This window comes from Pinus tabuliformis, chromosome 2_2 (genome assembly GCF_031772625.1).
Source record: "Pinus tabuliformis cultivar Carrire ecotype Pingquan chromosome 2_2, CPIR1, whole genome shotgun sequence".
Lineage (NCBI taxonomy): Eukaryota > Viridiplantae > Streptophyta > Pinopsida > Pinales > Pinaceae > Pinus > Pinus tabuliformis.
The window spans coordinates 717,713,978-717,732,434 of NC_142300.1; the positions used below are offsets into that span (position 1 = coordinate 717,713,978).

The 18,457-nt window shown below is 33.1% G+C and overlaps 1 protein-coding gene across 1 annotated transcript; it reads left to right on the forward strand.

The window, feature by feature from the left end:
* Positions 1 to 7,780: 7,780 nt before the first annotated feature.
* On the forward strand, positions 7,781 to 11,927 carry LOC149194684 (uncharacterized). Its single transcript, XM_089405127.1, has 2 exons — positions 7,781 to 10,483; positions 11,053 to 11,927. Exons 1-2 carry the CDS (start codon positions 7,864 to 7,866, stop codon positions 11,379 to 11,381), a joined length of 2,949 nt encoding a protein of 982 aa, XP_089261253.1. The 5' UTR covers positions 7,781 to 7,863; the 3' UTR covers positions 11,382 to 11,927.
* The last annotated feature ends 6,530 nt before the right edge of the window (positions 11,928 to 18,457 follow it).

The window sequence follows — 18,457 nt, forward strand, 5'->3', positions numbered from 1 at the left end:
TTGAAACCTTTCCAAGAGTGGCCAAGCCATTTGACTAGATGGGACTCCTACACTAAATGGTGTGAGGTATAACTGGGACTTCACATCGAGGAGAACCCTTACAATGTTGGTGGCATCCAACACCATCAACACCTTATGTAACACCCTCCTCCCACATCTACCCAAGTAACCAGCCAACCAGGGTAAATATGTGAGGAGAGGCTACTATGATGCGATTCAACCTCCTACATGACCTTAAGGAAGTGGAATCGATGAGAACACAACATACATACCTTCCACATCAACAAAAGGACTCCCAAGAACCATTCCAACATTTCCGGAAACTAGCCCCTGGGTCCTACTGAGTTTTTAGACCAATTAACCCTTGGACTCTCCCATGCTATGGGCATGCCAACGTCCAGAGGGCTCTGGATGCTCCCACAACATGGCATGCCAACGTCCAGGGACTATTTTTCTCAGTGTTGTGCTAGAGTCCCCGAGATCTGAGCCACTTGTTCAGGCCCAGATCCCAGGTGACGACCCAAAATTAAATGACACCTTCAAAACACAAAGATAACATGGTAATGTGATGATACAAATTCAATTACTTGAACAAGGGCTTGATTGGACCCCTACTAGCCATGGCAAGAATTTCATCAAACATGTCACAAATATGTAATCTACTGATGTAAACAATAGATTTAAGCATAGAGGTCTCATACATATCTGAGAATCACTAAGGATCATTGTTCCTTTATATCATTAGCTGCATTATCATCTATTAGGTCATGATATATTATTCATTCATCTACAAATCAAAACATGAGGAAAGCCATGCACAATCTCTGTCATAATACATGTTTATAACCAACATAATAACAATAGAAATATCAAGGATGCATCAGCCATAAAATCCACATATAAAATAATACATTTATACATAAGATATCGAGGAGATAACCTTTTATTAATGAATGCAAAATCCAACCCGAGATGGGATTACCACTTTCCACCCGACCATAGAATGGCTAAGCCAATTCTCTCTTCATCCATTCACCCTTGTGCCATATTCCAAGCATGAATATGGGACTCAAACCAAAATAACCAACCAGGGCATCTCGAGGCTAAACCACTTCACCCTCATAAATAGAAACTAGGCTTTACCGTAATCCATCCTAGATAACTAGGACAACACAATAAACATGTAATAACAGGCTTTACCATGATCTCCACCAGATCACTAGGCCAAAACAAGCTTGGATGCCACCATATTTCTCCACCTACACCATGAAGAATTTTCGTGTCTCCTAGTCTCTTAGGCTTTACCAAAATTCATAGTTTGATCCAGGGATCACTAGGCCCTAAACCGAGACACCACCCTCTAAGATTTACTTTATATCTCGCCATTCATCGACAAGGATTCCTATGCCTAATAAAAGGAAACCACCTCTAGGTTTTACTGTATATCCCGCCATTCACGGGTCAAGGATTCCTAGGCCCACTGAGGCAACACAAAATCTATCTTTACCACAACCCACAGTCTTGTTCAAGGGTGACTAGGCCAGTGACTTTACCGCAATCCATGGTCTGGTTCAGGGATCACTGGGCCATGTGTTCTTTCTTTCCAAGATCCACCTCACTCAGCTTTGAATCCACCTGGAAATCCAATTCAACCAAAACATGAGATCCCCATCACACCATGGCTATCCCGAAATGGCAAGGCTAGGATGAAAACATGTCACACCTGACAAAACCCATGCCATAACAGCAATGAACCACATCAAATACCATGCATGCCAAATCTAGCAAGTAAAACACACATGTAAATCAATACTTGCAAAGAATCCTGTTGTAGCTGTCTAATCCCACTCTTCCTTTCTTGCTCCTTCCTTCCTCTTGCCTTCTTTACCTTTCTTGATCCAATGAAAAACCTGAGCAAAAGCTTTCCAACTAATCCTCAAAATCCTTTTTATCAAATTGGCCTCTATTTTCTTCATTTTCCATTAGTTTCCTTCAATTTCCTCCTCAGATGCAACCTGTGACCTTTCACCTTCCTTTTCTCCTAATTTCCATTATTTTCATAAATAAACATGCCAAAATGCCATTTTGCCTTTCCAAAGCTTTTTTCATTGCATTTTCCAATTTCCTTAGTCATAATAACCGAAATGAACACCCATTAGGATGTTTTTCCCACCATTTAGCTTGGAATATGTGTCCTGTCAACCGTGGTCTTATATATTTTTACATGGAGTTTTAACTAGGGTTGTTACACCTTGTTATATACATATTAATGAGGCCCATCATAGGTTTAATACCTCATCCTATATATACAAAGTTAACCTATACTGGCACATGAAAACTCTAACGGGAGGGTGCTCACTGGGAATACTGAAACAAAAAGAGTTGATAATTTGTATGGCTAAAATAGTGGAGAAGGTAGATAACCTAAACAAGAAAATCAAAAGGATGGAAAATGATTTGGGAAATTATGCTAATTCCTCCTCCTCCTCTGGTGAAAGTGAATGAAAACCACCTTTTCGAGTGGATCCCCCTCTTGAAATATGATGAAGTAAGCATGTCAACTCAAGAAGAGCACAACTCAAGGAGTTGAAATGTTAATTAGCATGTCAACTCAAGAAGAGCACAACTCAAGGAGTTGAAATGTTAATGCTTATGCTTATTAGTTTATATTTTCTATTAGTTTATGTTTTGAAAGAAAGTATGATTATCCATGGCACTATTAATAAAAAATTTGAATTTGTGCTACTGGTCTAGTTTCCCTAGTGGCAAACCAAAGAAGATATATATATATATATATATATATATATATATATATATTTAGTAGTAATATAAAAGATCTTAGTTTACAGAGTGTAATAATATATATATATATATATATATATATATATATATATATATATATATATATATATATATATATATATATATATATATATATATATATAGATATATATATATATATATATATATATATATCATTTTCTACAATTTTTCTTGTTCTTGTAAATTTATTTTCTAATTGCTTACATAAAATGAAAAACCATTTTTTTTTTTGAAGAGGAAACAACTATGGAAATACGATATATGTTTTTTTTTCCTTGTGTATTTTTTATGCTATTTATTTATTTCCAAGAGTTTTTTGCACTATTAAATTTTTTTAGCATAAGCTATAAAATAAAATAAAAAATGTAATATGAAGTTGAAAGTGTGAAATTATATGTTATTGGATAGATGATTTACTGACAAACCTACTAGATACATAACATTGCCAAAGAGGAAGAGATAAAGGGGTTTCATCCCTTGAAATTTATATTGCAGAAAATCCTACAAGAAGGTGATATTTTTTTGGATTTTAAACCCTCAATCAAGTAATATAGCTCAATTGAGGGATTTTAAAATTTTCAATCAAGGGATGGGGATTTTCAAATACTTCAATTCAGGGTTAATTAAAAGATCAATCAAGGTCTTTTTGAGTTTAATAAATAATTTGATTGAGTTATTGCAACGAAACACACACCAAATAAATGTTGGTTCATGGATTTGTTCACTACTTTCATGAAAAAGGGGTGCTTGATTATGATATATAACTTGTTTGAGCTTCATATTTAAATCTATAGTTTGTTTAACCCAATTTGGCACCTTCATAAGCAATTTTCTATGTCTATAAAACTCATCAATCGAGGGATTATTTAAGGACTTGGTTGAGCTCCTAATATTTGAAGCAAATGCTTAAAACTACCTCAATTAAGGGTTAAAAAAAACCATTTTTCTCACCACTTTGCCAAAAATATTTACCCAACTTCATGGATTTTCTCCTTACATGCAAACCATTAAGGTCCCATCACTAGGACATTAGCAATACAAAAATGTTCCATGTTCTCTTTTTGGAACTTCTAAGGGCAATCTAATTCCTTTTATTCACTATTCAAAAATTTGGCTAAATGATGTCAAGGTGAATGCCATCTCTACAAGTCATGAGAATGTGGCAATCCATCCATTGCCACCTCAACTGTGTCTCTCTACTTTGACTAGTACACTTAGTCAAAACATAGAGGTAGGGTAATTGTTCCCATGGCCTGCTTACAAAAAACGAGACAAAGTTCCATGGTCAAACATTGTTGTGGGCTATAAAATAACATTCTCCTTTACTATTTTTCTTTCATTTTCTTAATTTATCTTTAAATCTTGATATGATTCCTAAGGCTTTTAGTGGTTATTCTTGGCAGTGATAAGTGTGATCTCTTTCTCCTTCTCATGGTCGAGTTAGGAACATTATTTTACCCAAGTCACTTTGTATTTTCTTGTTTCCATGTTTTATTTAATTCCCTCCTAGGTTTTCCTATGCCATTTTGTTGGTGCATGTTTCTTTATTTTTTGGTTTAAATATGTGGGTTTTGATGGGCGATTTATGGGTGGAGGGGTTGGTTTGCATTTTATTGTTAGTGCATCTTGTATTTGAAGGGAAGGCTATCTACCATGGATTAGCATTGTTTCTTATCACATGTTGGCTATTCATTCCCACATATTCTCTTAGTTCAAGGGGTTTAGATAGCAATGTAGTTCATTCTCATGGCTTTAGCATTATGTAGATCATACTTTTGTTTTACCTCTTTACACTTCTCAAAGACATTTTAAGTATCTCTCTTTTAGTTTCCTTTTCCTCATGGTTGAGGTATTTTCCCTTTTGCTTCACTTGGAGGTGGGGAGATGAGTGCACCTCATTAGTTAGTCAAATAGCTTTGTTATTTATCATTGCCAAATCAAATAGGTTTTAAGGGAGTTTCTAACCTTGGATGGGCTGATCTGCTCTATGAATATAATGTGTGTGTATCTCTTCCTCTAGTGGTTGTATTACAACGCTTGATCACTACCCATTTTACTTTACAAATTCTAGTTCCTTACATATGAATTTCAACCATTTCCATCCATTTTGCAAGCTCTATTATCAAATGGTTGAAGCTTCTAGAAATGGATTTGTCTCAACTTTAGGTTTGACAAATTACTCTTGATAGTGTTAATCCAAAAACCAATATTCTTTTGCATATCCAAACCCTAAAAAACATGGCATTTCAATCACACAATCATATCCCATTGGGTGGCTTGGAAATGTATGATTAGGCTTCCTTTCGTGCATATTGGTCTCCTCAACACAACAACACCATCATCTTTGCAACAACAAATTTCTTGGTAGAATACTAGGAACGTAGTGAAAACACTAACACGCATCATTGATTTTAACATTAGATATCTTATTCAAAAACATCCTTCTTTGGCATATTTCTTTCATAATTGTATTTGGAACTTTTTGGTATTACACAAGTTACACAATGGGGAAGGAGCACCTCATTAATTTGTTCCAAAAGCTTCTTCTTACATTATATGGTGGACAATTGTACAAAATGCTTCTATGTTGCATAAAGTTTGTTAACCATATATCATTTTTTGCTAATGGGCTTCAATTCCATCAAAAGTGAACTATCTTCTTAATAAGATTTTTTTCTCCACAATATTTTATAACTTTTTGTGATTATTTTGAATTTCAACAACTCTTTTACGCCTTGTCTTTATTATTAATACACAACATATTTTTTTATTTTCCAAAATATTTATTATAATACTATTGCTAAATACACTTATATAACTTTCAAGTAATATTTCTTACAAATTAAGAGTAGTGAAATCTCAACACACAATTAAACTTTATATATATATATATATATATATATATATATATATATATATATATATATATATATATATATAACTATTTTTCTATAATTAATATTTATTTACTAAAATAACATAACCAACTTACATTAAAATATTCACTTTGGAGTGTAATGGTAATTCCCCTCATACACAAGTGTGTCATATTACTATTTTGTATCTTTAAGTCCATCCTGAGAATGATGACATTTAATTGGCTAGCTTTTGCTTCTTTTAAATTTAAAAGTTAAAATTTAGTGATATTTACTAATCATATTATACGAAAAATATTATTCTAAAAACAAAAATGCATATCATAATAATTAAAGAGATTAGTGCATTTTGAATTATGATTAGAGAATAATTTCTTACTACCAATAAAACATTTATATTAATATTATTATAAATAATGGATTTAGTGGTTGTATTTATGATGTAGAATAAAGTGTTTATCTATTCAAAAATGCTTTTATCTAAAAACACCATTTAATTATTAATTATATAAAAAGTTTTATTTCAAAGCACTTTTTAGTTATTAATTAGTTTGAAAGGTTTATGATATTGAATTGATTATTTAAAACATGGTCAATTTATATTATTTAATTTCCTATGAACAAAATGTACACATACCCCAAATAACCCTAGGTAAAAAGAAAAAACTAGTATGGTTGGCCTAGACATTCTTTTGTAACTTTTAGTCTCCAACATTATTTTCAAGGTTGTAGTGATACCCATATCCACTTTACTTTATTTAAATTAGATATACATTTTCCTATCAAATGCTATCCAATCATGTCAAAGTTTGGTTGGCCTAGATAATCTACAACTAAAGTCTATTTCAATCAAGTTTACTAATTTTATATAAAAAATCTATATTTTTTCTTTAAATTCACAAAATATAATTAAAATAAAACATAAGCTAATTAGTTACCATTATTAATAATTTAAACCCATTTTAATATTTATATATATATATATTTCTGTTTTACTATCACTCTCTCACACATATAAAATTAAATCATCACTCTCACACACATATAAAATTCATCATAATATTAAGATTTAAGTATATAAAATTCATTACAATATTAAAATTTAAGTAAATAAATAAAAGTTAAATTTAAAAATACAAACAATGATATTCATTGTATTATATTATAAATTTGGGTCAAGATTTCTGGGGCAACAATTAAGATGAGAATATACTATGAGTTGCGCCTCCCCATGAAATTACAATGTTCACTAAGCACAATTGACACCATAAAAGGGGAGGATATAGAGATAATTGACACCATAAAAGGGGAGGATATAGAGAGACCTCAAAAGCAAAACAGGGCCCTAGAAAAAACAATAAGGCAACTAAATCCGAAGAAGGGAGTTTGGAAAAAAAAATAAAGATGGAAAAATGGAGGCCAATGTGTCTCCTCAATAGAGAAAAAATTCACATAGAAATAGGAGATGAAATAACATACAAGTTAGGCCCAAAGAAACTTACCCTAACAACATAGAGTAGGGTGCGCCTTTGGAATCTATGAGCTTTTAAAGCCTATTAGTCGTGAAAACAAGGTTGCTTCCATCATGGCTAGTTGAAACACCGAAGCTGAGCTATAATAATGACAATGTGCAAGAGTAAACATCAAAAAATACTACATACACCTAAATTAATAACATCAAAAAATACTACATACACCTAAATTAATAACATCAAAAAATACTACATACACCTAAATTAATAACCTATCACCCGTATAAATCCCATCAAAGGCTATAAAGTTAGTACAAGTTGGGCTAAGTGTCATATGCCCATTATTGCATGTGGTGGTATGTGCATTGTGAGGATCACAAAAGTTAATATTAACTTCAATGAAATAGGACTCTTCTTCAATGTGATTTGTGTTTTTATTTTAATTTCTCATTTATATAATATTTATTTTTTAAATGTGGCAAAAAAAATATCATAATTTAATAATCAAATTAGAGTGAGGACCATAATGAAGGTTGACTCATATCCTTAAAATGGAGTTTGGCTCTTCCAGAACGTGGAAGCTTGTGCTTTGAGCTTTGAAACTGAAAGAAGACACGAGGAGGAAAGAGGTACGAGGAAGGGAAAGGAAGTCTAAGTTTTGTTTCTGTGCATTGCCGGGAAAATTTGAAGCCATGGACCAGAAAATGTCACGGCAAAGCTCTCTGCATTTTGTGTTTTTCTCTTTGGTTCTGATAATATTATGCCGCTTTGCTATTGGCGGTTCGCAAGAAGTACTTATTTTGCAGGAATTGAAACGCGGATTCGACGATCCGTCAGGCGCGTTCAAGAACTGGAATGAGAATGACAATTCTCCGTGTAATTGGACGGGAATTACGTGCGCTGCCGGTGAAAAATTCGTGGAAGGACTCGATCTTTCAAACACGAACATCGCGGGACCGTTCCCGATCGTCGTCTGCAGAATCCGTGGTCTCAAGAACCTCTCCTTGGCGAATAATTCCGTCAACAGTTCGATTCCTGCGGACTTGAGAAGATGCTCTAAACTCCAGTATTTGGATTTATCGCAGAATCTCATCGTCGGCCGACTCCCAGAGTTCATCTCCGAGCTCTCGAGGCTAAAGTATCTGGATCTTTCAGGAAATAACTTAAGCGGTCCGATTCCCCCTTCGTTCGGCCAGCTGCCAGAGCTGCAAGTCTTAAATCTCGTCAACAATCTTCTCAACACTACGATTCCGCCATTTTTAGGCAATCTCTCAAATCTTTTGCAGCTTTATTTGGCCTACAATCCTTCTCTCACCGGAGCTCTACCTCCCGAGCTCGGGAAACTGACGAAGCTGCAAAATCTATGGCTGGAGAACTGCAGCCTCGTCGGAGAAATTCCAGAGACGATAGGCAATCTCGCCGAGCTAACAAATTTGGATTTGTCGGCTAACCAGTTCTCAGGTTTGATTCCCGAGAGCTTCACTAAGCTGGAAAATGTTGTACAGATCGAGCTTTACCAGAACAATTTATCAGGTCCCATTCCGGTGGGCATTGGCGGCTTGAAATCTTTAAAGAGGTTCGATGCTTCCATGAATATGCTCACCGGTTCGATTCCTGCTGGGCTGGGCAGACTGAATCTGGAATCCTTGAATCTGTATCGAAACAAACTGGTTGGTGAAATACCTCCAGGCTTGGGTTTCTCTACGAGCCTCACCCAGTTAAAGCTCTTCACGAATAGACTAACAGGTACTTTACCAGAGAATCTGGGCAGAAATTCGGAACTTCAAGTACTGGATATTGCAAATAACCAGCTTTCCGGAAACCTTCCTCCGGACCTGTGCAAGAAGAAAAAGCTCGAAATGCTCAACATTTTCAACAACACGTTCACTGGTAATTTACCTGAAACCTTGGGAACCTGCACGAGTTTAAATAGAGTTAGGCTAGGAAACAATAATTTTAATGGCACGGTGCCAAGTTCATTCTGGGGACTTCCTCACACCTCACTTCTGGAGCTCAAGAACAATAATTTTGAAGGCCATATTTCTCCCGAAATCGCCAAAGGCAAAAATCTCTCACAGCTCCGCATTAACGGCAATGCATTTACAGGCAGCCTGCCTACAGAAATCGGCGAGCTGCCGAACCTCAGCGAGATAACCGCCAACGATAATTTACTCTCCGGCGCTTTGCCTTCCAGCTTGGGGCAGCTGCAACAGCTCGAAAAGCTGGACCTTTGTAATAACAAGCTAAGTGGAAAGCTTCTTGCTGAAATCAGTTCGTGCAAGCAACTGTCCGATATCAATCTTGCAAAAAACCAGTTTTCCGGCTCGATTCCTGCAAGTCTTGGTACTTTGACAGTGCTTAATTATCTGGACCTGTCGGAAAATCTTCTCACGGGACCGATTCCTTCCGAGCTCGGGAATCTGAAGCTGAATTATTTTAATGTCTCGGACAACCGTTTGTCCGGCGCAGTTCCTTCGGCGTTTGAGAATCTGGTGTATGCAGAGAGTTTTTTGGGAAATCCCGAGTTGTGTAGCCGCGAGAGCTTTAACGGCACGAAGTCATGTTCTGAAGAAAGCAGTGAAAAAGCTAAGCAGCAGAAATGGTGGTGGCTGCTTCGTTGTTTGTTTGCTTTGTCTCCCATTATTTTTGTCCTTGGGCTTGCCTTGTTTTACAGAAGGTACCGGAGCTTTGCAAATACAAAGAGGAAAAAGTCCGCTGACAAATCCTCCTGGATGCTGACTTCATTTCACAGGTTGAGTTTCAGTAAAAATGAGATTCTGGATTGCTTCGATGAAGATAATATTATTGGGAGCGGCGGAGCTGGTAAGGTTTACAAGGCCACGCTGAGCAATGGGGAGACGGTGGCCATTAAGAGGCTTTGGAGCAGTAGTAAAGGCGATGCTTCCAATGATAATGGTTTCAAGGCAGAGGTGGACATACTGGGAAAGATCAGGCATAAGAACATCGTGAAGCTATGGTGCTGTTGTAGTAATCAGGAATCCAATCTGTTGGTCTATGAGTACATGCCTAACGGGAGTTTGGGGGATCTACTTCATGGGCCTAAGTCTAGTGTTCTTGACTGGCCCATAAGATACAAGATTGTCCTTGGAGCTGCTCAGGGTTTGGCATATCTTCATCATGATTGCGAGCCATCCATTGTCCACAGAGACATTAAATCCAATAATATTCTGCTGGATGAGGATTATGACGCTCACGTTGCAGATTTCGGTCTCGCGAAAATTCTGCAGAGCTGTGGCATGGGGGTTGATTATATGTCTGCAATTGCTGGGTCTTATGGCTATATAGCTCCAGGTTGGTTCTGTTGCATACTTTAAGAGAATTCTATTTGGTGTTTCTCCAGATTTTTCTAGATTTCTTTCTAACTTTAAGGTTCATATTGTTGTGTTTAGTCCATTTATTTGAGGTTGATCTGGACCTTGGTCAAGTGACCAATATAATTTGATTTTGTGCTTGCGAATTGTTTGGTTGCTTGTGTTCTCATTTTATTCCTGAATTCGGATTTCTTGTTTTGCCTACTTTATCCAGTTAATCTGTTTATATGGATGGCCATTTATACCTCACCTTGCTCTTCTTGTGCTCCTTTCTCCATTAAATGGAATTGTGAGCTCTTGTCATGCTTGTTTTTCCCTGAAATTAAACTCTGCACTAATTGCTTCACTCTGAACTTGATATTGATGTTTTTTAATGTTAATCTGAATTAGTTTTGTAGAGAACTTTTTATAAATTAAGTAGGAATCAGTCTTATATCAATCTTTCATTTCTTTAGATTTACAATCTTATATCACCATTGCTTTTCTTTAGCTTTTGAATAGTTTTGTACGAAAGTCCCATTTGAGAACTTTAGCTATGGTATTGTGCAGAGTACGCCTACACACTTAAGGTGAATGAAAAGAGTGATATCTATAGCTTTGGAGTGATGATCTTGGAGCTCATGACCGGCAGGAGGCCAGTAGATTCAGAATTTGGAGAGAACAAAGATCTTGTGAAGTGGGTAATAGAGAAAAAGAATGGATGGCATGAAGTGCTGGATCCCAAGCTTCTGGGTTGCTTCAAGGAAGAGATGATGATGGTTCTGGAAGTAGGACTCCTATGCACGAGCTCCCTGCCCATCAACAGGCCATCAATGAGGAGGGTGGTAGATATGTTGCATAAGGCCACTCCGCAACAGAAGGCCAAGCCAATTGCCTAGGATGGAAAAATGTCTCCTTATTATTACGAGGAATCTACAACATGCAATGAATAGGCATGATGGTAGTTGCATTTGGCATAGACTTTTCTTCTTTGCAGGGCCCCTGAATTTACTGCCTTTTTGTAGCTTCCAAGTTTACTTAGTGCTTGTTCATGTATAGTCTTTAGAATCTAAACCTGATACTAATGCGCAGAATAGAAGCTTGCTTTCTGTAACGTTTCGGGTATCATTCACACCAGTAGAATATGCGCACATAGCTGTGGGACACTGTGCTGCTGTCTTTTAGTAAATCTAGCTTTTGACTCTTAATGAGTTGCAGAAGTCCAGCAAGGACTAAAATATTTAAGTAAAAACATGTTGCTATTCCTGGTATTAAATTCCAATCGAATAGCAGGATTAGGAGGAAATTTGAAGTCATTCTGTATATGGAAATGTATATGTCTCATTCATACCTTCATTTTTACATTCTAAGTGCAACCCTGTAACACCTTTTTATATCGTATGGTAGCAGCATGAAATAGCCCGCTTATATATTGAACCCGGAATTTGGCCAGTATCAATTTCCGTCATGTTTTTGGATGTTTTGGATTTGTATACTCTTTTTAACGAGATGTGGGAAGCAGTGGTATCTTAAACTGTTTCCGTTTTTCATGGATTTAGATCTTCTATATTCTAAATTTATTTTCTTTGAATATTTTCTTATTCATCATTTTCTAAAATATTTTTTATGTTATTTTCAAATATTTCTCTCGAATTTTATATATTTTTATTATAAATTACTTTATAGAAATATTATTTCCATCTGTATCAATATATTTTTTTTCCGCCTGGATACGGGGCATGATATTTTCAGGAAAGTATATTTTTATTTTAAAAAATTAAATATAAAAAAATTAACAATTTAAAAAAATAAAAAATAAAATATCAAAATAAAATATCAAATTTATAGTGAAGAATTTTTGGTAAAAATCACACTGTAAAGTTGAAGATAAATTACACTTGTGGGTTAGAAACGTATAGACAAATAAATTATAATATAATTTTTACAGAAAACTCTTCCCTATAAACTCAGTATAAATCACAACAACTTAAATTCAACAAAATATCAAATTCAACACACAAATAATAAAAGATAATTTTATTATAAACTTTTACTTCTCATTTGAAACATAAACATCACACATGCAGAACAGAAATATAATAAGATATAGACATAATTAGGAAAATAAAGGCTTAACAAAAGTAATTTATAAAATTGAATGAAACTAATTAGAGATAGGGAATATACAAAATTAAAGAATAATTTCTGTTGCGAAGAATTTGTTCTTTTTACTTTATGTTGAGATTCCCAAACAATGACATTGTATACATTGTATCTTTACTGTTTATTATACAATAATTAATTTTTTAACCTTATGTTGAGATTCCCAAACAATGACATTGTATACATTGTATCTTTACTGTTTATTATACAATTAATAAAACTGAGTATTAAACTTTGCGCAACCTTTTGTCTCTTTATTAAAATAAAATGAAAAATAAGTAAACAATCAATAAAACGGACTATCAAACTTTTCTAAGAGAAAAGATATGGTCTGACCAAGACTTCAACCCTGGTTAAAGCGAGAAACAACAATTTCTTAATTCTACATCCTAATAAAGCTCGGGAGCACGATAGGATTTTTCGAAACAAAAACAATTCCTTAATTGTCTATCCCAATAAAATTCGGGACCACTAGGACTATAATTCAACAAAACAAAGGATGTTGTTGGGGGTTTTTAATAGTTAAAGTTTGTAAATTTAATTTAATTAGTGTAACCGGCAGGGTTGTTGCTTAGTACGGGTTGGTTTTTATGCAAAAAGTAATTGAAAACAGAAATTGTTGTAACTAGGATAAAAATAATATTACTGTTATGTAAAGAATTGTCTATATTTATAGTGAGATACAAAAACCAAAATAGATTACTAGATTGAGTATATTACAAAATCTTTTTCCCATAGCTCCAATTTGATCTATCTCTTTGGCTTTCACTTGTGTTGAGTTCAGTAGGTAAGGTTTTTTTAGGGCCACATGCCCAAAACTTTGTTGATTAAAGCGTGATCTCTCATGTATTGAATGTAATCCCCATTTTGATTGGAATGCACCTCAAACTTTAGATTTATGGCAGCTTTTGGAAGGCAACTTCCTGGAGGTCTCCAAATGGTTGAAGCTTTCCTTGAGAACCCTTGTTGCTAATATAGACCTGGAGCTTTCTTTGAGAATCCTTGTTGCTAATCTCGACCTGGATTTTGGTGGTAGGAACTCTAGAGACAATGTGCCTTGCTAGAAAATCCATGATAAATTAGGATAGATTTTCAAGTGCAATTCATATTTAAATTTAGTTAATAAACATATAAAAATATGATAGTTACAGTAAATTCTGTAGAACCATATTATTTCTTAACTTTATATTTAAAATGAGTGAATAAAAACATAAAAATTAAATTCTTACAATAATTTCTCTTTTTTTAATCTTACAATAATTTCTTTTTTTTAATCTTATATATAAAAGATAGGTTATGCATATTAAATTTAAAACCATAAAATATGCTATTCTTTTTTTAATCTTAAATATATAAGATAAGTTATGTCTATTAAATTTAAAACCATAAAATATGCCAAAAAAAATGTTCTATATGTATATATATTTTACAAGAATTTCAATATATTATATAAAAAAATTAACATTTTGAAAATTTTGGTGTGTAATAAATCTATACTGATTATATATTAACTATTTTAAAAAATATTGATTTGAAAAAATATATAATTTTTTTTTTAAATAATTAAAAATAATAACAAGAGCTCATTTATATGCTATTTGAAAAATATATTCGAAAGGCATGAATAACAAAAGCCTTTTTGTTATTATTTTATTTTCAAGAAAGCTAGATAGGAATTTATTGTTTAAATGTGATTTATATAATGCATGTCTATTATTACTTTTTAAATTTATAATTTTATAGTTGGGAAAAAATTATTTGATAACTGTCTAATATTTTATGTTAATTAGCTATGAGATAGGTTGATATAGAACAAAATTATAATTATAATTATATATATAGCATTGAAAATATATATATTTGATTTTAATTGTAATAATTTTTTTATAATAACATTTTATTTCATTATTGAATGGAAAGGTACATTCTACATCAAAATATGAGAGATGTGTAAGTTTGTATGTATGTCTGTTTCTTTTTAAATGAAAATAAAAATAAAATTATGTTCTAGATAGAAAAATAATGTCCCCTATAATAAAAAAAAATGAATATGCTGTAATAAAAATATCAACTTCATAATTATAAATATATATATATATAGATAGATATATAAGTCTGTCATTCCATTAGTTCCATTTAAAATAAAAATAAAAATAAAAAATAAAAGTTGTGTTCTATAAATGTCTTTCGGATTAATCACATTATTAGGATTTGGTTTGGTGGAAATTTGAAACCAACTAATGTGGTCCATCCTCAGGACAAGGTGAAAAAATGAATGATCATCCATGCTATTTATTCCTAAAGATCAATTGATTTTTCACTTTGTGGATGGCTAATATGGTCCATCCTCAGAACAAGGTGAAAAACCAATCGATCTTTAGGAATAAATAAATGATGTATTCATGCTATTTATTCCTAAAGATCTATTGATTTTTCACCTTGTTCTGAGGATGGACCACATTAGTTGGTTCGACCACCAAATCCTAATAATGTGATTAATCTGAAAGACATTTATCTACATTATGGATCACAAAAGTCTTAGATCTAACATAGAAAAATAATGTCAGGTATAATAAAAAAATGTGTCCGTAAGATGTTTAAATCTTATACTTTTCAAAAATATTTCAACAAGAGATTTAAATAAACTATTTGGAGATCGACGTTAACTAATTTATGCGGACATCAACTTCATATATATCTATATATAGAAAAAAATTGTTAAAATAAAATATTTTAATGTTGTATTTAAAAATAATATTCAATGTGGGTTACCAATAAAATATTTTAATACATATTAATATTGACATATACTCAAAAATACATTAATAATAATAAAATCGTTTTAATTTGGATGTACATGTTATGTTAAATATTTTAATATCAACTATGTAAATATTATATATCATTTAAAAAAAATATATATTTATATATCATGAGAAATTAAGTTTTTATAGTTAAAACATTTTTTTTGGTCCTATATATATACTCTATTTAAAATTTCCCCATGGAGCGATTGAAGGTGATGAAGCTACATCTCTTGATAAGAATAATAATAATAGAGTTGACAATAATAATAATGATAACCACAGTAATAATAATAATAAAATAATAGAATTAATAATAATAATAATAATAATAATAATAATAATAATAATAATAATAATAGAACTATTAATAATAATAATTATAATTAAGTTAATAATAATTTTAGATTTGAATAAAATTGTTAGTTCTAATTTTCTTCCTTTCTCTCGCAACAAGGTTGTTAATCTCTCTAGTTTTTCTTTTGACCCCCGAGTCTTTAGTCTTTTAGAGAAGGGTTTGATTTTTTCCCTTGCTCCTAGAAAGATTTCGATCGACAATATCATCTGTGACATCGAATATGGTATTAGAGACTTAGTGGAAGTCACTACAGATATCATTAGACAAGACTGTGCAGTTGTCTTTAGAAACGCAAGGCCCCCCAAGAACAACATCAGTAAGCTTGAAATTGACGCTCTCAAGTCCTTAAACAATAACAAGGATATTTCTATTCTCAAAGCCAACAAGCTTGGTGGTGCTGTAGTTATTCTTGATAAAGAGGATTACAAGAGGAAGATGTTGGATCATCTCTTGAATAGCAGGGAGCTATAGGAAACTTAGTAAGGACCCCTTGAAGAAGATTTCCAAAAGTGTGGCTCTTGCTATAAAGACCAGTAGCTCGGTCAACTCATTCAGTCATAAGCTCATTGAGAGTAGCCCTCTTATCCCTAGAATCTATGGACTTTATAAGATCCATAAGGAAGGGGCTCCTTTGAGACCCATTGTCAACACAATAGGAGGACCGAATTATCTTCTTGCTAAATATTTAGCAATGAATCTTAAGCCCCTTGTAGGTAATACATATTCCTTTGTCAAGGACTTTGATTTGTTTGTCAATGAGTTGAAGGATTTCAGGCTTGATCCTGATGACAAGCTTGTGAGTTTTGATGTGGTCTCCCTCTACACTAATATCCCTATCATTGAGGCCATCAAGGTCATCAAGCATATTACGGATCCTGATACTGCTAAGTTAGTTGATATCTGTCTTACCTCTACTTTCTTTTCCTTCGATGGGGAATTCTATGAACAAACTTGTGGTGTCACCATTGGTTCCCCCCCCCCCCCCCGCCCTCCCTGTGATGGCTAATATATTCATGGAGGATTTTGAATAAAGGGTCTCAGCCTCTTCTCGTCTTATTCCTAGGATGTGGAAGAGGTTTGTGGATGACACTTGTGTCATTTGGTCCCATGGCAAGGAAGAGTTGGACCTTTTTTTCCTTCATCTTAATAATCAGTCTAATTCCATAAAGTTCACCATGGAATTTGAAAGTAATAATGGTCCGCCCTTCCTTGACATCCTCCTCTCAAGGAATGAAGATGGATCTATTTATCATCGAGTCTTTCAGAAGAAAAATCACACAGAGCAATACCTTCATGCTAATTCTCATCATTTCCGGGCTCAAAAGCTTGGTGTTCTCAATACTTTAGCGACTAGAGCTTTAAGTGTTTATAATGATAACCATCTCAATGAGGAGAAAAGATGCCTCTTGAGTGTTTTCTTTAATAATGGGTATAGTAGACACTAGTGTACTAAAGCTTTGCTTAATGCTAAAAAAGGTCCTAAAGCTAAGAAAGAAACCAAGGATCATTTTTATGGGGTTCATCTCCCTTTTCTCCAAGGAATTACAGACAAGATTGCGAGGATCCTAAAAAAGCATAAGGTTCCTTCAACCTTTAGGCCTCTAAATACCATCTGAAGTTCCCCAAGATCCATTAAAGACCCTGTGGACCCCAAAAATATGAAATGTGTTTATGTTATCCTTTTCTCTTGTGGAACTCCCTACATGAGACTGGTCGCTCTATTAATCAAAGGATTCGTGAGCATGCAACTGACATCAAGCATGGCAGGACCCGCTCCTCTGCTTTGGCAGAATATGTAGAAAAATCTAAGCATCACATCTACATTGAGGAAGCCCATGTCATTGCCAAGGTTAGCCATTTCCATCATCGTAAATTCAGGGAGGCCTTGGAAATAAAAAATTGGCCCAATAATTTAAATAGAGACGATGGTTGGAATATTAGCAGAAGTTGGGTCCCTATCCTGTCCTCCTAGTTCGTTTCTGTTTGCAGATTATTTATTTATTTATTAATTTATTTTTTAAAAGCTTAACGTTTCTATTTATGATTTTTTTGTTTCTATATAGGTATTTTCATTTAATGTTAATATTCATCGGATTCGTTTTCTCACCTTTAAGAAAAGAAAGAAAGAATATATATATATATATATATACTCTGTTCCCTATCTTTGTTTGACTTGGATTGTTTGTTTCTTATGAAAATTATATATATATTTTAATAATAATTATTATAAATTATAATATTATTATTCTTAAACTAGTTGTTATAAGAATATTTTTTGATCTTAATAATCATTATTAAAATATTATTTTTCATAAACTTGCCATTAAAATAAATAATTTAAATAAATATATAAATAAATAAATAATAATAATAATTTTACCCTATTTTTGATTGCTTTGTTTTAATTTTAGTCTCCTTTAATTATTTTTTTTTTATAGGATCTCGACTCATTAATGAGGTCTTGACTCCTATTTATTTATTTATTTATTTTTTACTCTGTTCCCTGCATTTGCATTTGGTTGCCTTGGATTTTTTGTTTCTTATTAATGTTTATTCTTAATTATTATTATTATTTTTTCTCTTAATTATTATTATAAATTATAATATTATTATTCTTAAAGTCGCTGTTATATTAGTTGTTATAGGAATA

What these genes read in the sequence shown, in the direction of transcription:
- LOC149194684 (XM_089405127.1), top strand. Translation starts at nt 7,864, where the DNA reads ATGGACCAGAAAATGTCACGGCAAAGCTCTCTGCATTTTGTGTTTTTC. An exon ending in TTATGGCTATATAGCTCCAG is followed by an intron (nt 10,484 to 11,052) that starts GTTGGTTCTGTT and finishes GGTATTGTGCAG; the next exon opens with AGTACGCCTACACACTTAAG.